The sequence below is a fragment of the Furipterus horrens genome, unplaced genomic scaffold (assembly GCF_987537825.1).
Source record: "Furipterus horrens unplaced genomic scaffold, mFurHor1.1.pri manual_scaffold_4, whole genome shotgun sequence".
Classification (NCBI taxonomy): domain Eukaryota; kingdom Metazoa; phylum Chordata; class Mammalia; order Chiroptera; family Furipteridae; genus Furipterus; species Furipterus horrens.
In genome coordinates, this window is record NW_028327174.1 from 45,784,278 (window position 1) to 45,807,095 (window position 22,818).

The 22,818-nt window shown below is 35.7% G+C and overlaps 1 protein-coding gene across 3 annotated transcripts; it reads left to right on the forward strand.

Moving 5' to 3' along the window:
• Window positions 1–63: 63 nt before the first annotated feature.
• On the forward strand, window positions 64–20,733 carry IRAK4 (interleukin 1 receptor associated kinase 4). 3 transcript variants are annotated; one of them, XM_090273030.1, is made up of 12 exons: window positions 64–140; window positions 6,447–6,616; window positions 9,141–9,286; window positions 10,063–10,239; window positions 10,881–11,041; window positions 11,937–12,001; window positions 14,523–14,637; window positions 14,985–15,094; window positions 17,274–17,457; window positions 18,302–18,364; window positions 19,312–19,470; window positions 19,603–20,733. In XM_090273030.1, the coding sequence occupies exons 2-12, from the start codon at window positions 6,456–6,458 to the stop codon at window positions 19,636–19,638; spliced, it is 1,377 nt and encodes a 458-aa protein (XP_090129156.1). In that variant the 5' UTR covers window positions 64–140; window positions 6,447–6,455; the 3' UTR covers window positions 19,639–20,733. The 3 variants fall into 3 exon arrangements, with proteins under 3 accessions (XP_090129156.1, XP_090129157.1, XP_090129158.1); XM_090273031.1 differs by lacking the exon at window positions 19,603–20,733 and having other exon boundaries at window positions 19,316–19,449; XM_090273032.1 differs by lacking the exons at window positions 64–140; window positions 6,447–6,616; window positions 9,141–9,286 and adding an exon at window positions 9,392–9,934.
• Window positions 20,734–22,818: the final 2,085 nt, after the last annotated feature.

A 22,818-nucleotide genomic window follows, 5' to 3' on the forward strand; every position in this document is an offset into this window, starting at 1 on the left:
TGGAGGGCAGGACGCGACGGAGCCCGGGGCGGAGCCTGAAGGGTTGGCCCCGCCCCGCCCCTTCCCAATGATCTGGACCCTCTGCGGCTGGCTCAGCGGGGCAGGTTCCAGTCCGGCCACCGGTTCTAGCGCTTGGGCAGGTAAGGGGTTCCGACTGTGTGTGCCTCCTTCCCGGTAGGTTGTCAGAGTCCGCGCTCAGGCTTCTGTCTCCTTCTTTTGTTCCAAGTGAGAAAAGTTAGAGAGGAAGTAGGTTGCGTGGGCAGAGCTTGCTCCAGAATGAACACTTGGGTGGGTCCCTAGGGATCAAAAAGTGAGGCGGGTCTGAGGAGGAATCTGGGGCGTAGAAAGGCGTCACCCAGCCATTCCGCTCCCAGCTCCTCAGCTCCCAGGCGCTGTGTTCCCAGAACCCGTTTACGAAGTCTCTTTGCCTGAGAACCAGGAAGTAAGGCCGGCACCCGGCAGAGATGCTCGTGATGTGGAAAGCATTGCGCCTCTACAAGATTCTAATTGGCTTGTTTCCCGGCTTCCAAACTTCCAGGAAATTAGAAAGTTGAGAGGAGTTGTAAGGATCGGTCACGTGCACTATATTATAGGAAAAGGGTACCTGACAGTCTGAAAGCTTGGTTGGTAAAAAGCTTAGCTATATTCTCAGACCTCTTATTTCCACTCTTTCAGTAGACCCTCACCACTATTCTAAAAATTGAGCTTAAATACAACTCTGCACATTTTTAAAAAAATATGTGCTGTAAGAAAAACTTTGCCATAAAATAATAATACATTTTTTGATCACCTGTTTAATGACAGTATTAGGTCCTTCTCATTTGTTAATTTGAAATCTTATGCAACTCTTAGGTATTACCATCTGTTTTTAGGATGAAAAAACGAAGGTCCAATGAATTAAGTTATTGCCCTAGCCACCACTGGTTTGTGGAAAAGCTGTACTGAAAACTAGGCCCGTGCAACCTCCCAGTCCATCTTCTCTGCACCCTCTACACACTCTTCCTCTGATCAGAGTACAGTCTTAAAACTTTATTCAGTTGGCAAAAACTTTTTGAATCTCACTTTGGCCACAGCACTTTGAGAATGTGCATGAGTGGGAAGGAATTGGATCCCACAAGCTGACACTGGTTTTAGTATATTTCTCAATTATCACTTTACCTTGTATTCTTGTCTGAGTTGTCTTATTTGAAAATAAGAATGGTGTTTCTTTACTATGAGAATTAATGATATGAGAAAATAGTTGTGGAGGTATTTATTTATTTATTTGAAAGCAGTATATCCCATTCCACTTCCATTAATCTTAAATGCACTAAAGTAAAATCTCGAACACTTTGAAAGAGGTGATACTTTCAGTTTTGTTTTGTTTTTTTTCTGCACATATAATTTGTTTTCATTATTGGTAATGCAGAAAAGCAAATGAAAATAAAAATCACATCCAAAAGATAACCACAAGTGGGCTTGGGACTGGCCTCAGCCATGGAGCATGGAGTGTGTGCCACTGCCTAGGGCTTCCTGCTCTGTGGTGGCACACGGCATGGGGCTCCAGGGATTGGTGGGTCCCTGACGCGGCTGGGTGTTGCGCGGATGGCCTTGCTCCCGTGACCCTCGCTCGCTCTCCTCCTTGTCCTCACTGCCACACTCAGGTGCCAGAAACAGGCCCAGCCCACCGACTAGGGAGCCACCCTGAAGACCATCCAGAATGGCATGCACAAGATGGACACCCACCTGAATGCCACCTTGGACCTACTGGGAGGCAAGGATGATCTCTGCCAATATAAGGGCAGTGACAGTGAGAAGGAACCCCACACTGCTAGGGCTGTGTTTCCAGGACTGCTAGGGGGAGGAGGGCATTGAGTACAAGATACAAGGCAGACCTTGATGCTGTCCTCTGGCCATGGGAGCACCTAACCACTGCTAGAATCTTGCCATTCTTGTCATTGGGCCACCTGGTTACAAGTCACACTTCTATTGTTAGAATGTGAGGCAGAGCCTGAGTGTGCATGCTCCACTCTGTTTTTATTGCTTCTAACTTTTTGTTTGTTTCTTTGCTGTTGCTCAAAGTTGCCTAAGAACTTGATGATGTGTGCATCATGGGAATGGAGTGGAACACACTAATTTAGCTCTATATTATAGCACCTTAACTAAGTCAGCTGAACATGCAAAACATACTGAAAATTTAAAAGTCAAGATGGTTTAACTTTTTCAATAATTGAATTTAGGGGGAAAAAAATAAGTGGACTTCTGGTCAAGATGGAGGTGTAGGTGGGCATGCTTTGCCTCCTAACACAACCATAGAAAGAATTACAACCAGATCTCAAAACAAATAACACAGAGAACTGTCGTAAAATCAAGCCATATGTAAGTCCAACAACCAAGGATTTAAAGAAGCCACATTCATCCAGATGGGTAGGAGAGGTGGAGTTGCAGAGACAGGCAGAGAGGCAGAGACGTGGTATGGCATGGAGAGGTAGCAGTGGTAGAATGGAGTGTCACACATTCATGTATGGTGGATGAAAATCTGGAGGGTACCTTGGAAACTAGCGATCCCAGCCCCAAATCAGACTGCACAGCCCAGGGTGCCAGTGCCAGGAAGATAAATCCCCATTACTTCTGCCTATAAAAACCAATGAAGGTTGGAACAGCAGAAGAAACTGCTGGATTTTCAGTAGACTCCATTTAAAGATGCTGCACAGACTTAGAACCCACCCACTTTGGGTTTGACCACCAGGGCAACAGTTGGAAGGGTGCCAGTCACATAAGGAAGTAGGTGAAATGACTAGGAATGGAGCAAGTGCCAGGCAAACCTCCAGAAGCCATGCAAAGGCATTGCCCTCTCTCCAAGCCCTCCCCCAACACAGAGCCACAAAGTAGTGAACCCAGTTGCCCTACCCTGGTGATTACCTAAGGCTCTGTCCACACAATTTACAGATGCCTTTTCTACAATACGCCATGCTACTAAGAGATTCAAAGAATCTCTACCTAATACACAGAGAGAAATAGAGGAAAGCTGCCAGACTGAGGCAACAAGTATGGCCCAAATGAAAGAGTAGAACAAAATCCCAGAAAAAGGACTACATGAAATGGAGATAATCAATCTATCAGATGCAGAGTTCAAAACACTGGTAATAAAGATACTTAAAGAACTCATTGAGTATGAGAACAACATAAAGGAAGAAGTGAAGGTTACACTAAGTAAAATAAAGAAAAATCTACAGAGAACCATCAGTGGAAGTGAGGAAGCTGGTATTCAAATCAGTGATTTACAACATAAGGGAGAAGGACGCATTCATCCAGAACAGCAAGAAGAAAAAGAGTTAGAAAAACAAGGATAGTATAAGGACCCTCTGGGACATCTCCAAATGTACCAACATCTGAATCATCTAGGGATGCCAGAAGGAGAAGAGGAAGAGCAAGAAATTGAAAACTTATTTGAAAATATAATGAAAGAAAACTTTCCTAATTTGGCAAAAGAAATAGACATATAAGTCCAGGATGCACAGAGAGTCCCAAACAAGTTGGACCCAAGGAGGAACACACCAAGACACATCATAATTAAACTGCCAAAGGTTAAAGATAAAGAGAGAATCTTAAAAGCAGCAAGAGAAAAACAGAGTTACAAAGGAGTTCCCATAAATCTATCAGCTGATTTCTCAAAAGAAACTGCAGGCAAAAAGAGACTGGCAAGAAGTGTTCAAAGCAAGAACCTACAACCTAGATTACTCTATCCAGCAAAGCTATCATTTCAAATGGAAGGGCAGATAAAGTGCTTCCCAGACAAGGTAAAGCTAAAGGAGTTCATCATCACCAAGCCATTATTGCATGAAATGTTAAAGGGACTTATTTAAGAAAAAGAAGTAGATCAAAACTATGAACATTAAAATGGCAACAAATTCACAACTATCAACAACTGATTCTAAAAAAGAAAGAAAACACAACTAAACAAACAACCAGAGCAGGAATAGAATCATAGATATGGAGATCATATGGAGGATTATCAACTGGGAGGGGGAAAGAGGAGAATGGAGGAAAAGGTGCAGGGATTAAGAAGTGTAATTGGTAGGTACAAAATAGACCGGGGGATGTTAAAAATAGTATAGGAAATGGAGGAACCAAAGAACTTGTATGCACAGCCCATGGACACGAACTAAGGAGGAATTGCTGGAGGGAAGACATGTACCAGGCAGAGGGGGACAAATTGGGGGAAATTGAAACAACTGTAATAGCATAATCAATAAAATAAGTTTCGTTTTGTTTTTTAAAGAACCACAGTTAACATTTTGTTAGAGGTGATATATGAATGTATATTTAAAGGAAATTTTTAATTTTGAGATTTAGAACTCTCAGGCATATATGTGTGAAGGAGTTAGAAAGCCTTCCTTTTTCTTGCGTCCCACTGCTATCACCTCTGCTAGAAAGCTGGGTGCTGAAGAGCTACCAAATTTATTGCTGGTTTTAAGGTAGAATGTTTTTATTCTTAATTTCCTGTATTTTAGTTCTAGCTTTTAGGATTACGAAGCAGTTCTACCTTGAGTAGCTTTGTCAATCACATTGTACTTCTTACAGTGCATTGAGTTATGTAAGTAGGGACTTAAGGCATGACTTTTGGAGTCAGATACACGTTCAAGTCCTAGCTTGAACTTACTAACTTTGTGAAATAGAAATAATAAAACTGCCTTAGTCGCTATGAAGATTTAGTGAAATATATAAATCATCTAGCATGGTACTGGGCAGGAAATTCATTCCTAACACTTCACACCAATATCTACAATGTATTAGTCACTAGTTACATTTTAGTGAATAAAATGATCACAGTCCCTCAGCTCATGGAAATTATAGTCTAATGGAAGAGGCAGTTAATGAACAACTAAACAAATAAACACATGATTACATATAAATTGTGCAGTAATGAAAGATAATTAGGTTGAGGGCAGATAGACCTGCTTAGATGTGGTGGTCAAAGAAGGCCAAAGAAGGCCAAAGAGAATGCTAATATATAGAGGCCTAGGACACAGAGAGGCTCTTTGCTTCTTACTTTTTTATAGCATCTGGATTTTGTTCCACATGAATATATTCTTTTCTCTAAAAATTAATTGTATTGCATCTTAAAAAATATATAGGGGAGCAAGAGAATGATTGGTAGAAGAATACCTGAATCTGTTTGTCTTGATTAATTAGAAGGACAGGTAATCATCTGCTGAGATTGATAGACACGAATATCAAATAAAACCACATGTAGAGTGGTGAAGGTGTGAAATGGTCTCTAAGAACAATGAGTGAAGACAAGTGAAAGAATTAATGGCAGTGTTGAAGTCCCAATGGAAAAGAGGCTGCCATAAAAATTTATTCACACCAATCTGCTCAGTTGTTATGTAGTTTTCTACAGCTGAATTCAAAGGTTCTGGCATACAAGTACAATTATGAGATTTATCCCTAGCTGCAGCTGTTAGGGTGCAGTGGCAGAAGAAAAAGGAGCAAAAGGAATAAAGGTCTGTCTAGAAAGTAGTTAAGTTGGTGAACCACAGGATTTGACTTAGACAATGAATTGTGATCAGACAGATCCAAAGGACTCAAAAGAGTGGAGGAGTCAAGGAAGCGCATGTTATGTGAAAAGTTGGTGGACAGATCATATCTTTTAATGCTACACAAATTATTTCATTATATATATATATATTTTTTTTTTTTACTTATACCAGAGAGTGTTGCATAAATATTTAATAAAATAAACACTAACTGATAAAAATATTTTAAATTGAAAAATAAATCTCTTCTTTTATTAATAGAGTTTATTCCTGAATATGTTCACAGGAATTTTTCTGAGAAAGTAATCTTTTTGCTTCTTTGTGTAAATTTCACTCAGAAAATGTTAGTGTAAGAAGAAAAATCATTTAATTTTTTTTATTCCTATTATGGGTGGAGAAAGCAAGCAAACCCAGGGATAGACAAGTAAACCACAATTTTAATTTTTCCTTAGGATATCAACTACAATTGCCTCTTGACCAATGCAGGAGTTAGGGGCACTGACACCCATGCAGTTGAAAAATCCACATGTAATTTTTGACTTCCCCAAAATTTAACTACTATTAACCTACTGCTGACCAGAAGCCTTACTGATAACATAAACAGTTGAATAACACATATTTTGTATTATATAGTGTAGTCGTATAACAAAAAGCTAGATAAAAATAAAATGTTATTAAGAAAATCATAAGGGAGAGAAAATACATATATAGTGTTTATTGAAAAATAAATCTGCGTATAAGTGGACCTGCACAGTTCAAACCCATGTAGTTCAAGAGTCAACTATGGTTGACTTTGGACTGTTCTTTTGTTATGGTGTAATCAGTTGCCAACATTTCACATGTTATAGCAAAGAATGATATATAAGCTTACAGATGTCATCCCTAAAACTACTGTAAAATTTTGATGAGAATTTTTTTGTATTATAGAAATAGAAGATGAACAAACCCATAACACCATCAACATATGTGCGCTGCCTCAATGTTGGACTAATTAGGAAGTTGTCAGATTTTATTGATCCTCAAGAAGGATGGAAGAAATTAGCTGTAGCTATTAAAAAACCATCTGGTGATGATAGATATAATCAGTTTCACATAAGGTAACATAAAATTCTTTTTCTTTTTAAATTCTTGTATCACAGCCTAGAATGATTAATAGTATAAATGCTATCTACTATTGCATTTCAGATAATAAACCCCTCTCCAGAGGAGATAACGGTAATAAATACCACCCCACCCCCTTTTACACAATGTTTATTTCATTCAGCAAGGCTAATATTGTGATCTTGCAAATAAGTTTTGGGTTAGAGTCAAGATTCCCACTTTTATTTTAGTTCTTTGTTTGACAAGTCGAGGAGTACAGTTCACTCTGCTTCACACTTGTCATTTCTAGTTTGAAGTAATATAAGAATATTATAAGAATTGCTAGCAAAATTCTGGAGCCTAAATTTCTGTGTGTGTGAACCTCTAATTAACAGTGTATTTTGGTAATTCAAATGGACACCTCATAGTTGCTTATAAATGTATGCATCTATGAACAGAATTTTTAGTTTTTAGCCAGGATTTTTAAACACTATCTTCAAATAAGTCCTATATTTTTAAATATTTTTTAATTTTAATTTTTTATTTTAGAGAGGGAGAGAAATATCAGGGTAAGAGAGAAACATGGATTGGCATGTGCCCTGGCTGGGAATTGAACCAGTGACCTTTTGGTTTGCAGGACGACACCCATCCAACTGAGCCACACTAACTGGGCAGATAATTTCTGTTCGTTCTCTCTATTCATCCCTGTTTAAGTTAGTGTAAAGTATAAGTACAAATTTTATTTTTGTCAGTTATTTCAGCTCAAACCAATGTCAAAATCTGTCTTTAGAAGAAAGAGGAAAAGAAATTTATTTGTGATGTCAGCATTAACCTGACAAAGAACCTAAAAGCATAGCTCCCTTCAAGGAATGTTTCCTCATATGAAGGGTGAATATCTTAAATTGCTTAGAAACTTAAGTTTAAAGCTTGAAAGTCTATTTTTAAAGATAGTTTGTTGATAGTACTATTAAAAACTTTTGGAGGAAAGCTGAAGCAGTGGTGGTAGGGAGAAAGAGCTCTTTGTAGCATAATAATGGTAGCAAATAATTATTGAAAGAATAATAGAGACCTGACCAGTGTGGCTCAGTTGGTTGGGTGTCATCCTACAAATTGAAGGGTCACCAGTTCAATTCCCAGTTGGTGCACATGCCTGGCCTGGATTGTGGGTTCGGTCCCTGGTCTGGAGGTATATGAGAAGCAACTGATCAATGTTTCTCTCTTACATTGATGTTTCTCTCCCTCTTTTTCTCCCTCTCTTCCCCTCTCTCTAAAAATAAATAAGTAAAAGCTTTTTTTTTTTTTAAAAAAAGAAAGAATGATAGAATTAGAAATTTACCAATTTACAACCTATGGTAATTGATTCATGCAAGGCTCGTCTGTGAGTGCTTGAAAATTTCTAAGTGAAAGGTTATTGATGAAAAAGATTACACAAGATTTGAAAGTATTATTCACAGGTTACTTATGATTTATGAAGGGGGAATAGAGAACTTTATAAAAAGAGAAAATATCTCAAGCACACGTTCTTAACAAAGTAATCAAACTTTGTGTCACCAGTAATGGTACAACCTGCCATTATGTGCCTCCAGATGTGATGCACACATGTGCATGCACACACACAGATAGAGATGGAGAGTGAGAGAGCACAAGACCACAAATATGGCAAAATGTTGTCAATTGGTCAACTGGTGAATATATGTAAGGGTAGATGGTTGTTTGTTGCATTATTTTTTTCAACTTCTATGTAGATTTGAAATTTTTCAATAAAAAATTAGAGAAAAAGGAAAAACTTAAGTTTTTAAATGTTCTTTTTCAAAACTAATTTTTATTCATTTATGTGTTTGTTTATTTATTTTAAGTGTTTTTATGAGTTTATTTGAGCGAACTGAAGACAGATGCTGGGAAGCAAGATCTCAAATGTTTCCCTAAAACTAATTTTTAAAGAAGTGGACATGAAAAACTGATCTGTATTTTTCTTTTAATTTAATTTAAATATAGTTAAAAGGAAAGAAATAATGTTCCAAGTTTATTTATATTCTATTATTTTAAGCAGGCTGGTTTGTTAAAAATTATATGGCTAGCAGAGTTAATACATCATGTAGGGAAGTAATACAGCTTAGTAGGTTGAGAAAACACTTGAATTCAAGTGCAATCTGAATTTGGATCTCAATTCAGACACAGCTTATTGGCTCTGTGGCTATGGGCTGGTTACTTTACCTCTCCATGCCTTGATTTCTCATTATTAAATTAGTATGCTATTCATAGTACCTTGAAGGATAAAATGGTTCATAGGCGTATGTCCTGTAGTATACTGAGCAAATACTCAGTAAGTCCTCATTATGTGTTAACCTTTTTGTCATCACCTTCAGCATCTTCTTTCCCTCTATCTATCTTTCCTGATCTCTGTAATTCTTGCTGGTGTTCTTATTGCCCCATTTCTTTAACATTATAGGAGGTGCCATGGGAGAAAGGGAGAGGGGAATAATTCCTATTTTCATGTTAACTATTTACATACTAATTTTGTTTCTTTGTTATTGCTTTAAGGAGATTTGAAGCATTACTTCAAACTGGAAAAAGTCCCACTAGTGAATTACTGTTTGACTGGAGCACCACAAATTGCACAGTTGGTGATCTTGTGGACCTTTTGGTCCAAAATGAGTTCTTTGCCCCTGCGAGTCTTTTGCTACCAGGTAAACTCAGTGTGACTAGGGCATCAGCAATGAGGGCAGAAAGGCAAGTGGCAGAAATGAGAATATTTCTTCTTACTCTTACTTTTTTCTCATAGCAGATTAACCTGACATTTGAGACTCCTTCTATTCTTTCAACTCTCCCCAATCCTTAACAAGCACCCCCGACACAGGGCACTGCAGACTTGCTTGCTGCTGAGGAGATGGAAGCTTCGTGATTGAGGCTGATCCCACCATTAAAGTGGGTAGTTTTGTGCCAATAGGAAGTTTAGGAGGATGGAAATTTGTTTTATTGGGGGGATTTTTTGAACTCCTGCTTTTTCTTCACCCTCAACTTCCACCCCAAATGGGACTCTGTGGTCATAATTTCCCTACACTCTATGCTGGTGGGTTGGTTTCTTAGTGCCTTCCTTATAACCTTACTTTTTCCCTTTGATGTCATTTACACCAGTGGTTCTCATCCTTCGGTGTACGTAAGAATCATCCGGGGTTTTTGTAAGCAGGTAGCTTCCTGGGCTCTATTACAGACGTCATTATCACGGTTCTGGAACTGGGTTCAGTGCTTCTGAGGCAGGTGGCTCATAGACCACTTTTTGAAAATGCTGCCTTACCCATCTTTAACAAGACAGAACTCTTACTGGGTAGCTTCTGGTGTGTGCTGTGAGGATATAAAGCTAATGTGGGAACTGGAATGATGTTAAATGAACCAAGTTCCGAGTTAAACTTTTGCACAAACACTTTTTCTATGGATGGACCCACTTGTCTCTTCAATTTGGCAGATGCTGTTCCCAAAACTGTTAATACAGTACCTTGTAAAGAAACTGTAACAGTTGAGCAGAATCAGAAGTCTTTCTATGGCAAAGATAGGACATCTGTGATACCTGTGTGGAATCCCGAACAAAATTATATGCCACCTGATTCCTCAAGGCCACAAAGTTTAGAAGTTAGTGATACACGTAAGTAACGTTTGCAGTACTTTCCACTAGTGTAATGATTTTCAACCGGTGTGCCGCAGGAATTTTTAAAACATGTGATACCTGGCTATTTAGGCACTGACCTGTTTTCACTTAAATTGTCAAATTAAAATATGACAACAGCCAACACAACAATAGCTGTCCGGTTTGAATGAATCACAGTTATACCTATTTTTGTACGTGTCAGATTGGCAAAACATATTTTTTAATGTGTCCAGAATTTTAGCAGTTAGATGAAATGAAAAAGGTTGAGAATTGCTAGTGGTTTGTCATTAAGACCATACTGCCAAAAACAAATTTCTCCTTCTGTTTGTGTCCACTGGCAAAAGTTCTTTTGTGTTTTTTCCCTCTTGATTTATTGGGCACCATCTTCATTGTATGTCACTGTGTTATCAGTGAGTAGAGGCCATAAGCAAATATTTACACAACTAGAAAGGATTATTTTATAAAGAAAATAAGTGACTAAAATTTTCATTTAACAGTGGTTTTGCTCTCTCCCATTGTACCTAATCCAAACTAATAAATATTTAAATATAAAATATTTAAATTGAGAAAATACTGGTATTACTAAAACCAATTTCATTTTCTGAAGCACTTTTTTCCTTACTTGAATGACATTATAGGTTTTCACAGTTTTTCATTTTATGAATTGAAGAATGTCACCAATAACTTTGATGAACGACCCATTTCTCTCGGTGGTAACAAAATGGGAGAGGGCGGATTTGGAGTTGTTTATAAAGGCTGCGTGAACAATAGAACCGTGGCAGTGAAGAGGCTGGCAGCAGTAAGTTATACTTTCAGGAATAAAAAGTTTTAAAGAATTGCTTCCTTGTGTAGCAAGTTTTAAATTAATCTTTAGGAAATAAATTATTTCAGTGCATATTTTCTTGAAATAAACATCAGTCTAAGCTGATAGTTTTTTAACATTTAAAAACCTATGAAAGCTATGGATCCTATCCCTACAAAAATGTTGTGCATACATACATACAATTATACATACAGTTTTGGGAGATTTACAAAATCAAATTGAGAATCCTTGCTTTACACAGTATTTCATGCATAATCAAGATCAAAATAAGATACTAAAAATTTCTATAAAAGTAACTCTCTTGTATTACCTTCTCATTTAAAGATAAAGTTTATAAAATACACATTAAGAAAAATAATTTTAAAATTTCTTGTCTATATCTTCTGTTCCTGTTCCTATTAGGGTAGTCCTCTTTTACTTATTAATTTGTTATGTTCTACATTTGTTGTTATATTCTAAAAATACCAAGATAACACATATTTATATGACAGTCACCCTGTTTTATGTACTAAAAATAGTTTCACAGGTTTTATTTTTCTTTTTTGCCTTGAATTTAGTATATGTTTTCTGCTACACAGAATTTTTTTCAAAATGTTTATACAGTGAAGTCTAATATTATTTTTTCGTTCCGACAATAACTCAGTGACTTATATAATGTTATATGATTTATAAGGTTTTTTTCTTCCACTAACCAGCCATGGGACCTTGAGCAAATCACTAATATTTCTGTCCTCAGTTGTTTCATAAAATGGGAAGAGTATGCCTTACTATTTTAAGGAAAGCTGTATCAGCCAATCGATCTCTTGAGTCATATTCTAGAATTGGACCCTTAGGGTTATTGTGTCATATTGCATATATTTTATTTTTTCAGATGGTTGACATTAGTACTGAAGAACTGAGACAACAGTTTGATCAAGAAATACAAGTAATGGCGAAGTAAGTTAATTTGGCAGTGGGGTGCAGTGGAAAAGAGCACAACAAAGAGTGAGGGACCGTGTTTCTTTCCCATAGTGTGCCATGAGCTAGTGATGTTCTCAACTACATATAAATGAAATCAAGGGTTTAGATTAGAAGAATTGAAAGAACTTTGACTACATATATCCATATGCCTATAGATTAAACAGCAGTCATTATTTTAAAACATAGCAAAGTTTTGTGGAACTTCAGCTATCTTCCATTATCATGGTTTCTGTTCCCAGAATTTATGAGAGAGAAATTGTAAAGATACAAAAAAAAAAAAGTATAGAATAATAGGCCCTTAGATATAAGTTAACACCCATAAACCAGGACAGTGTTATATGCAAAAGTACATAGAAGGCGTTGACTCAGTATGCTTGAAAATAGTTGGGCATCATCAGGAAAAGTAACAAAGAAATTAGGAAATTTATTCTAATAACTATAATAATTGATACTTGAGTGTTTACAATATGCCAGGCATTGTGCAATATATTTTATGTACATTATCTCATTTCATCCTCACAATAATTGTTATAACCTCCCCCATCCCACCCAAAATTTTTTATCCCCCACTGGAATTTAGAAAGGTTAAGCAACTGGCCCAAAGCCACATAGCCAATAAATATTAGAGCTGGGTTTCAAATCCAGATCTGATTGCAGAGCTTGAGCTTTATATATGAATTCTCATTAGACCCATTGCTATCAATCACTAATTCTAGTTGCTTAACCTCAAGAAAGAAATAATGGACCGGAATTAATTGATTCACAGTAAAAATAATGCATACCGATGAGAAAAAGTAAAAATCTTCCACAATTAGTTCTCCCTACCTCTACTCTTGATCTCCAACCCTAAAAGGAACCTGCTCAAAGTAGATAATCTGGGAAATACAGGAAAATATTTTTAAATGATAAAAATTATCTCCTAATTTTATCACCCAGAGATAATCACTTGATATTATGTACATAGCATTTTCCCCATGTCATTAAAAATAATTTTAAAACATTTTAAATTATTGTATAAAATTCTAGCATATATGAGAAATATATTTTGTGTAACCATTTCACTGCTAGGTTTGTTTCTGATTTTCAATATTACAAATAAAAGCTTCTTTAAATTTCTTTGTATTCAATATTATATATAAATCTTTAAATGCAACTTTGATTATTTCATCAGTATAGAGTGCTGGAAGAATTACTGGTTCAGAGTGCATGGACTTTTTAAAGACTCCAAATATATGTCCAAATGGCCTTATAGATAAGTTATGATAATGGATACTCTGACCAGCAATGTAATATGATTTCAGACTTCACTGCTACGTCATCACCATTGAATACTACATATTACTGTTTTTAAATAAGTACAATCTCGGAACCTTACTAGCAGAACAACCTTAGCCACATTTCTTAACTCTCAATCCATTAGTTTTCTCATCTATAAAATGGGATAATAATAGTTCTTAATTATGTTGTGAGGAATAAATAAATGAAACAGGTAAATTATTTATTATAGTGCCTTATGTATAGATAAACTCACCAAATGTTATCTACTCATTTCAAAATGTGCCAATTTGCTCGAACACGGAGCACTTGTCATTTTAATTTGAACTTTATAAAATATTTTTGAGGGTAGACTGATTTCTAATCAAAAAACAAGTCAAAATCTGATTTGAAATAATGAAATGCCAGAATTATAGACCATTTTGAATGAACAAAATGAGTAAGCACTTAGATGGAATACTTATTATGTTCTAGGTTATTTCTAGGCTCTCGTATATTTGCTCATTTGATTCTCACAGCATCCATGTTACATAATAGATCTTATTATCCACATTTAGTGGGTAAATGTGCTGAGACTCAGTGAGTTGTTAGTTTGTTATAGTTCATATATCCAGGAGATGGCAGATCTGGACTTCAAACTTAAGTTTGTGAATACTTAGCCCAGTTTTCTTCCTACTGTATCACAGATGTCTTTTGTTAAACTTAAGCTCTCTTCAGGTTTTTTATTCTTAAGCATATAAAAAACTCAGGTTATAAATAATTAGATATGATTAAATATCAGAAATGAGTAAATTAGATGAGACTAAAGATCAGATGTCTGTGAATCAGTGCTTTTGATATATTAGAGTGTTCTTGAAAGGGTTGTCATACCAGTTTCAACAAACTTCTTGATATCTTGTTTGTGCTGTAATTGAAAATTGTGCTAAACAAATGTAAGCATCAGCCTAGTCCTTAACCAAACTATCACAACTTCCAGTGGTTTGAATTATTGAGTTTTACTATAAAATAGAAAGAGGTTTTGCTTCTAAGGTGATCAATATTGACTAAAAAGGGAACTGTATGCAGAAAATTATAAAGTTAAAATAAACATATATTAAAATGACAGATAGCATATTATTTTCTTGCTCTTTTTTCTGTTAAAGCCCTAAACTGAATAACTTCAAACCTGCAGCTGAATACATGTATATATCATAATAATTTTGAGTGGAAAATTTTGTCACAGGTGCCAACATGAAAATTTAGTAGAACTACTTGGTTTCTCAAGTGACGGAGATGACCTCTGCTTAGTATATGTTTACATGCCTAATGGTTCATTGCTAGACAGACTGTCTTGTCTGGTAAGATATTTGTTCATCATATTTTTGGCTTTCTGTTTCTTTGTTGGATACTAACATTCACTTTGAGACAGGATTATTTAAACTGCATTAATCTTAATATTTTTCTTGCTCTATGAAGATTATACAGTTATATTAAAAAACTGGGGTTGCCATTCTATTAGGTGATAATCTAAAATGTAAAATATTAGTCAAGGCTAGACTTTGAAGGTGCTTTTACATATTTTTATTGTCAAATGAGAAGTGCTAACCCCCATTTAAAAGTTGCTTAGAAAAAAAATTTATTATATATTTTTTGTAGATAGTTTTATCCTCCAATTTTCTAATTGGTTTGTTTCTCGCTTCATAAGGATGATACTCCACCACTTTCTTGGCACATGAGATGTGGGATTGCTCAGGGTTCAGCTAATGGTATCAGTTTTTTACATGAAAACCATCAGATTCATCGAGATATTAAAAGGTAAATGTTACATTTGGAAAACCATCTTTAAAGAATAATTTGCTCTCCCTCTTTATATTCACTATATACATACATGTCTTAATCTAGAGTGCTCCAAGATTATGGAGGTCCTTTTTCTCCCCATTGTTCTGCCTTTATTTATACCCTCCCTGTCTGTCATTGATTTTATTACAAACTCTCTTGCTCAGCCTTTAACCTGTTTGTACCAGAACTTACCTGTTCACTACTACATTGCCACGTTACGGCCCTGGATACCAGTTTCTTGAAATTGGTCATATATTTCTATGTTTTAATCACTATTACATGTTGCCCTGGCTGGTTTGGCTCAGTGGATTGAGCGTCGGCCTGCGAGCTAAGTGTTGCTGGTTCAATCTTCCAGTCAGGGCACATCAGAGAAGGAAAACTCTGACTCCAAAAAACCTCTGCTGCCTTGCGGCATACCTCTTCAGGGGAAAGGCTAAGGGAGTAAACCCCGACAGAAAATCCGGAGCCGGAGTCCCTAAGGCGGTTTGACGTTGTAGTCAACACCGGCAACTCCTGCGGCGCACCTGAAGCCAAGCTGTATTGACTAGGTCTTTCCCTTGGACCCTTCAGCTGCGAAGAGAGGGGGGGTCTGCTGCATGGGCAACAGCAGACCCTCCATATCACCCTTCCCAGGCTCTGTAGCTTCAGCTTCACTGGAGAGGACACCCCAGCGTCATCACAAGATGTCGATTCAACACGGGAGGAGACAGATACCGTGTCACTCCCGAGTCGGACTGCACAACCATTCTCCGCGGTGCAGATAGACTCTTAAGAAGCTACACCATCGTCTCTCGAGACGGACGGGTGCCGATGACGACATGTTGCTCCATTTGCCTGAAATGCCTTTCTTTCTCTCATATAACCATCAACCTCTAATAATCACTTAAGACTAAGCATGCTTTTCCTTGGAATTTTCTCCAGTTCTTTCAGTCATGTAGTTGTTATCTCTGCATTTTTGTACCTAATATCACAGAGCACTTACTGCATTTTTAAAAATTATGTATGTACTTTTGTGACAGACAAGATTTAAAAAGATTTTTCCAAGCCTAGCACTGAGCTTAAATACAATATTACATAGGGAGTCCTCAAAAAGTTTTGTGGAATGAAAATATGAGTATATGAGTGCATGCATATAATGAAGGAAGATCTTTTAGCTATATTATTTCCTCTTGAAAATATTTCAGAGAGCACACAAAAAAATCAAATGAATAATTGAGATATTTGGGTTGGAAATTTGTTTTTAAGTGAACTTAAAAATGTTAGGAAATGGATTAAGAATGATGCTTTAGGAAACTCTAAGGGAAATGACCCTGTACTATATTACTGGTAAAAAAAAATGAAAATATCTCTCACTAATGTGAACAGTATTATTTCATTTTTATTCTCCTAAAATTTTTTCTCAAGAAACAAAAAAGAAAAGAAGACAGTCATTTCTCTTGAGCTTAATCTGAAATCTAGATTTATTTACACACATTTCAGGCTTTTATGACATATATTGGGTTAGCCAAACAGTTTTTTTTTTTTCCATAAGATGGCTCTAGTAGCACTTATCTGTCTTTAACTTCATTTGAAACAATTTTGTTAGATTGTATTGTGACAGCTGTCATACCAACGTACATTAAAAAGAACTTACCAAAATTGATGAATTTTTGTGTAGCCATTTTAATATTGAAGATGGAAGAAAATAAACAACAGTTTCAGCATATTGTGCTTTATTATTCAAGAAAGGTAAAAATGCAACTGAAACGCAAGAGAAGATTTGTGCAGTGTATGGAGAAGGTGCTGTGTCTGATAGAATGTGTCAAAGCTGGTTTGTGAAGTTTTGTGCTGGAGATTTCTCACTGGCCACTGCTCCATCGTTGAGAAGACCAGTTGAAGTTGATAGTGATCAAATTGAGACATGAATTAAAAACAATCAACATTATACCATGTGGGAGATAGCTGACATACTCAAAATACATAAATCAATATAGTTATTGGTGAAAATGAAAAATAAGCTTTTATTTTTATTTAGAAAAAACTAAATGGACTTTTTGGCCAACCCAATATTATAACATAGAATACTCCTTTAATATATACATAAATTCATACACCTATTTAAGGAACCATTTGACGAGAAAAACATTCTTTTTCTATAAACTTTACATTTTTTCAGTGCAAATATCTTACTAGATGAAGACTTCACAGCCAAAATATCTGACTTTGGGCTTGCACGGGCTTCCGAGAAGTTTTCACAGACAGTCATGACTAGCAGGATTGTGGGAACAACAGCTTACATGGCACCTGAAGCTTTGCGAGGAGAAATAACACCCAAATCTGACATCTACAGCTTTGGTGTTGTAAGTTCCATATATATTTGGTACCAATAATCATTCTGGTAATAATTATGAAACTGAAGAAGAATATTTTGTATTCACCTGTCTTGCTTAGCTCTCTGTAAATTGTTCATTTAACCTCTGGTTAAATGAGAAAGTTATAAAAACTTCTCCAACTTTGTAAAGCTTTTGTATTCATTTCTGAAATTACTGCAAGAAATGATTTTTTGGTCACACTATCCTCAGGAATTAGTATGAAACATAAATCAGTGCATAAAATAAATCATGTCATACAGTATGCTCTTAATGTCATATTAAAAAATATATTTTCGAAAGAAAATATGCTTTGGCATTCTCTGGTCTACCAGTCTATTCCTGATAACTTAAAGATGGAGTAAGGAGAGGGGATGGTTGGAGAAACTGGTGCTTCTTCATCTTATTTTTTAATATGTGTTTTATATGTGGAAATTTAACTTCATAACATTGTGAACTTAAAGGACATGGTTGTAGGATATCCCTAAAGTTTAGAAAATAACATTCTCCTAAGAGCCAGAAAAAACTATTCTTGTGAGGAATTCCCTACAAAACAGGAAAAGGAATGTCCGGAACACATGTTGAGTGGAGCTGATTGTTTAGTAAGTTGCCAAGAGAAAAGAACTGCAGGTGGGAACGAGTGGGATCCAAGGTGTCTGTGAAGGAAGGGTGGTGAGAAACACCACAGCTCAGGTTCTTTCTGCTTTAATGCCTAAAAGATGTAATGCAGTGTATGGAAATGATTAATCAAGTTTCATAATCAAGATTCATATTCCTTCTAGTTTATGTTACCTTGAGTGTTACCTTAATGGATTTATTGTTTTTGTCTTCATAGGTTTTACTAGAAATAATAACTGGACTTCCAGCTGTGGATGAACACCGGGAACCTCAATTATTGGTAACTGAAAGATTCATTTTTGACAGTAGTTTCCTCTTTGCATTTATAACCTAAATCTATATGGGTAAATTGGCAACTGGAAATGTCATTTTCTATTGCCAATTACATAGTGGCATATGGAAAGAGCATCAAATCCTTCTAATCTTTGCTCTTCCATGAAGTATTTGTGAAGCTTGATAAAGTCATTTATATATTTTATATTCTAATTTTTTTTTGTGGGTAAATCAGAATAGAACTATATGATTTTTGAGATCATCTCCATTATATTTTTATTTGTTACTTTCAGAGTAATTACTAACTGCCTTTTTCATTCAGATAGAAAAAACAACATGGCTTCCTTTCAAATTTGTATCAGAATGGAAGTTGTAGCAAAATTCTTTATCCATTTCTATTATGGAGTATTTTTTTATAAAGTTATCATAGAAAACATCACTTGTGTGTTGTCATATTAGACATTCATTGACAATTATACAAATAGACTAACTGAATGCTAAAGCTATAGGAGAATTATGCCATGCCCCTGTTTTTCCTGTGTAGTAAATTTTAAGAACTTAGGGGGTCTTTTAATAAAATTGATGATTTAGAGAAATATCTGCTGTCATGTGTAAGGGTTTCCTAAAATTGGTTAACTTAGATGTCTTCATTCTAATTTATTTGTTCTAATGGGACAAACGACAAATTCAGACACTGTTTGTCTGAATCAATAATAATAAAAAAATTACCCTTGGGTGAGGATTAAAAAAAAATTAGAAGGCAAATGGAAAGTGCTTAGGAGGTATGTATTTATGTGTGTATCTGTATGTCTTTGATTCTTAATAAGGTTATAAAAGTAGACAGTAAAATAAGAGTACATGTTATTAAGAAGTAGATTAAATAATTAAAATTTATGTTGTGATTTATTTTTACTTTCATTTGAAACTCTTAAAGTTTTAACATTTGTTTTAAAGCTAGATATTAAAGATGAAATTGAAGATGAAGAAAAGACAATTGAAGATTATATTGATAAGAAGATGAATGACATTGATTCCACCTCCATTGAAATGATGTACTCTGTGGCCAGTCAATGTCTGCACGAAAAGAAAAACAAGAGACCAGACATTAAGACGGTATCAATTTTTTTACACTTACTTAAAAAGTGAAGGACGTGGGGTTTGTCATTTTTTTTTCCAAAGTGTGCATTTCAAACCAACTATTTAATATGGTTCTTTCTGTTTCTTTTCTGTCTTTCTTTATGAAAGGTCCAACAGCTGCTGCAAGACATGACAGCTTCTTAAAACTTTAGTAGAACAGACATGTGGCTTTTTATACACAACTATCACAACCATTTTTTAGACTATATATTTTTGGTAAGCATTCTTTATCTTTAACAAGGCTGCACGGTGCAGTGCAGTGGTTATTAAAGCTTATGTAGAAACCCGAACATATAGAACAAACAAAAATAGAGCGGCCATGTCAATGCTTAGCCCTACCTTTTTAGTGTCACTTGCAGTTCTTGTAGTAACCCCTGAGACATCTTCTTGGAACCTCATCAAGCACAATTTGAAAACTACAGGATTAGCAAAAAAGAGGACTGGATTATAGAATGTAAAAGACCCTGGGCTGAAGCCCAGCTCCACTACTAATTTTCTGTAAAGCTGTGGGCAATCTCTTAGCAGCCTTGAGCCTTGGTTTTTTCACCTGTGACATTGGGCTAATATGTACTGTGCCTCTCTGGAAGGTAGTCATGAAAATCAAAGGATGCAGAATGTTTACAAGTACTTTGTACCTTATAAAGTGATATATAGATGATTATAAAATTTAATTGCAGTCATTTGTTTATAGGGTCATGTTCCCAGTGTGCTCTTTTAAGCAATTATACAAGCCAAATATACCCAGATGAATTTCCATGATGTGACCGTGATTAGATTATGTTACATGGAAAAGTTGATGGAATTTTGCAGATGCAATTAAGGTTCCTAATCAGCTGAGTATCAACAGGGAGACTTTGCTGGGTGTTGCTGATCTAATAAGGTTAGCTCTTACAGGACGTCTGAGAGATCCTTCTGTGGGCCTTAAAGAAGGAAGCTACCATGTTGTAAGGAAGGCCACATTGGCTAAGACCTAAGCATGGCCTCCAGCAGACGAGAACTACCTTGTGGATATCAGCCAGAAAGAAAAACTGGGACCTCGGATGTATAACCAGAAGAAACTGAATTCTTCCTACAGCATTAATTATCTTAGAGGAGTACTCCAAACTACAGATGATACCATAGCCTCAATGGACACCTACATTTTGGCATTGTGAGATCCTCAGGAATGAATCTAGCTGAGCTGTGCCTGCACTTCTGACATACAGGACTGTGACATAATAAATGAGTTGCTGTAAACCACTAAGTTTGTAGCAAGTTATTTTGCAGCTATAGAAAATGAATACAGATATTCCTGTGATGATTCTCCTATGATGGTATTTCATCATGTTCTGCCCACAATCAAGGGATTGATGGGAATTAAACAATGTGTACACCAGGGGTTGAAGTGTACTGATTTTCACTGGATTTCTCAGTTTTCCTCAGACTCTACTCTTTTGTTGTTTGTTCATTTGTTTTACTACAGAGAGACAGAGACCTCTGGATAGTAGTGATGAGTTGATTACCATAATCAAACTAATTAACAAATCCAACAGCCCACATAGTTCATTTTGTTTGGTTTTTGTTTTGGGGTTTCTTTTTGAGGGGGGTGTCAGAACACTTAAGATCTATTCACTTAGCAAATTTCAAGTATACAATAGAGTGTTATTAACTAAAATCCCCACAGTGGACATTTGATCCCAAGAACTTAATCATCCTGTTACTGAAAGGTTATAACTTTTGACCAACCTCTTTCCAAATTCCTTTAAGATAGAAATAGCTTTTTAATCATTCAAGTTCTAATCTCAGAAATAGTCAATATGGATGCAATGGTAGCAAATCCCCAAAATTAATGCTAATATTTTATACCTCTGATGAAATTAGGAAAAATCTTCTTTTAAAATAATCTGACCTAAAACAATAATTAATAAATTAATGGTTCAGGCAGTTATAAAAGATATGTATATACAAGAGTCCTTATTCTCAGGATCTTATGAAGAGAAAGTATTCAGCTGGAGATGCTAATATATAAGAAAGACAATATCAGGTATTGACAAGTGTTAAGGAAATATTAAAACTATGTGATGTGTTGTGGCAGAGGGATTCCCCTTGGCTGAGAAGCTTTGACAATGCCCAAACTTGAAAAAAAGGCTGCCAGTATATAATCTCATGAATGACTAGAAGGTACTGTAACTTAGAAAAAATAAACTAAAAACTTAAAATGAATCAATTTTTATTTGTGTGTTACTGGTGTTATCAGAGGCCTTTAGGTCAGCAGTGAGCCAGGAATAAGACTTTGTCATGATGTTTCTGCTACTGTCCTTTGGAAAGGAATATTGTGTTCTAGATTATGTCAAATAGTTTCCTCTATTGGCTATTTATGCATCAGGGTAGTTTGGTGGAATTCTTGTGAAGGTCATCTCCTGTTTTCCTTCCACTAACTCCATGCTTACCTAGCAGCTTTTAAATTTTGATTTCTTATTCTTGCTTATTTCTTGTTTCAAATTGGATTTGCCTGTTAGAAGACATGCAGTGATTAAAGGGACAAAAACTATTACAAGTACATATCAGTTTCTGTTGCAAAGTGTCTTTTGTGATTAATAAAATAACATTCTGATTTATACCTTAGTCTTTTGAAAGTTTAGATAGCATGAATTAACTCAGAGACTGCTGAAGTCCAAACCCTAGACTGTGAGTGACCCTTTCTCTTGCTATAGCCATTTTAATAGCCAGATGGTATCTCCACCTCTTCTAAGAATTAAAAAGTAGCTAATACTATGGTGATAATCATTTTACAATACATAAATGTATCAAATCAACACATTGTACACCTTAAACTGTTGTATACCTTAAACTTATGCAATGTTATATGTCATTATAACTCAATAAAGCTGGGGGGTGGTGGCTAAGAAGTTACAGAGACTACATCCTTAGCTCCTCACCCCCTTTATAAAATGCCTAAATAAAGAAAGAAGTTTTATTATAAAGAAAAGCATATCCCTATCATATATTTTAGAGGAAGATTAGCATCGATTTTTATAGTTGTAACAGAGTTTGACTATCATAAGTGAGTGACCTTAAAATTTTTGAAAAGCTGACCAATAGCTGTTTAAAAAGAAAAATCATCATTTCCATTAGTGGAATTCTTTGGTAAAATATTCTCAGATCAATTTATAAGTTAGTGGAGGGCACATGCTATAGATTATTCTTGTCACACATATTAGGAAGCCTTGCCATACAACATTTTTATGTTTTTTTGGTCAAGAAATATCAATAACATCTGCCCTTAAATATTCAGCCCTGGCAAATTCACCTTCCCATAAAAACAATGAAAAAGTTGACAGAAAT

What these genes read in the sequence shown, in the direction of transcription:
- IRAK4 (XM_090273030.1), top strand. Translation starts at nt 6,456, where the DNA reads ATGAACAAACCCATAACACCATCAACATATGTGCGCTGCCTCAATGTT. An exon ending in TGCGAGTCTTTTGCTACCAG is followed by an intron (nt 9,287 to 10,062) that starts GTAAACTCAGTG and finishes TCAATTTGGCAG; the next exon opens with ATGCTGTTCCCAAAACTGTT. An exon ending in AGAGACCAGACATTAAGACG is followed by an intron (nt 19,471 to 19,602) that starts GTATCAATTTTT and finishes TCTTTATGAAAG; the next exon opens with GTCCAACAGCTGCTGCAAGA.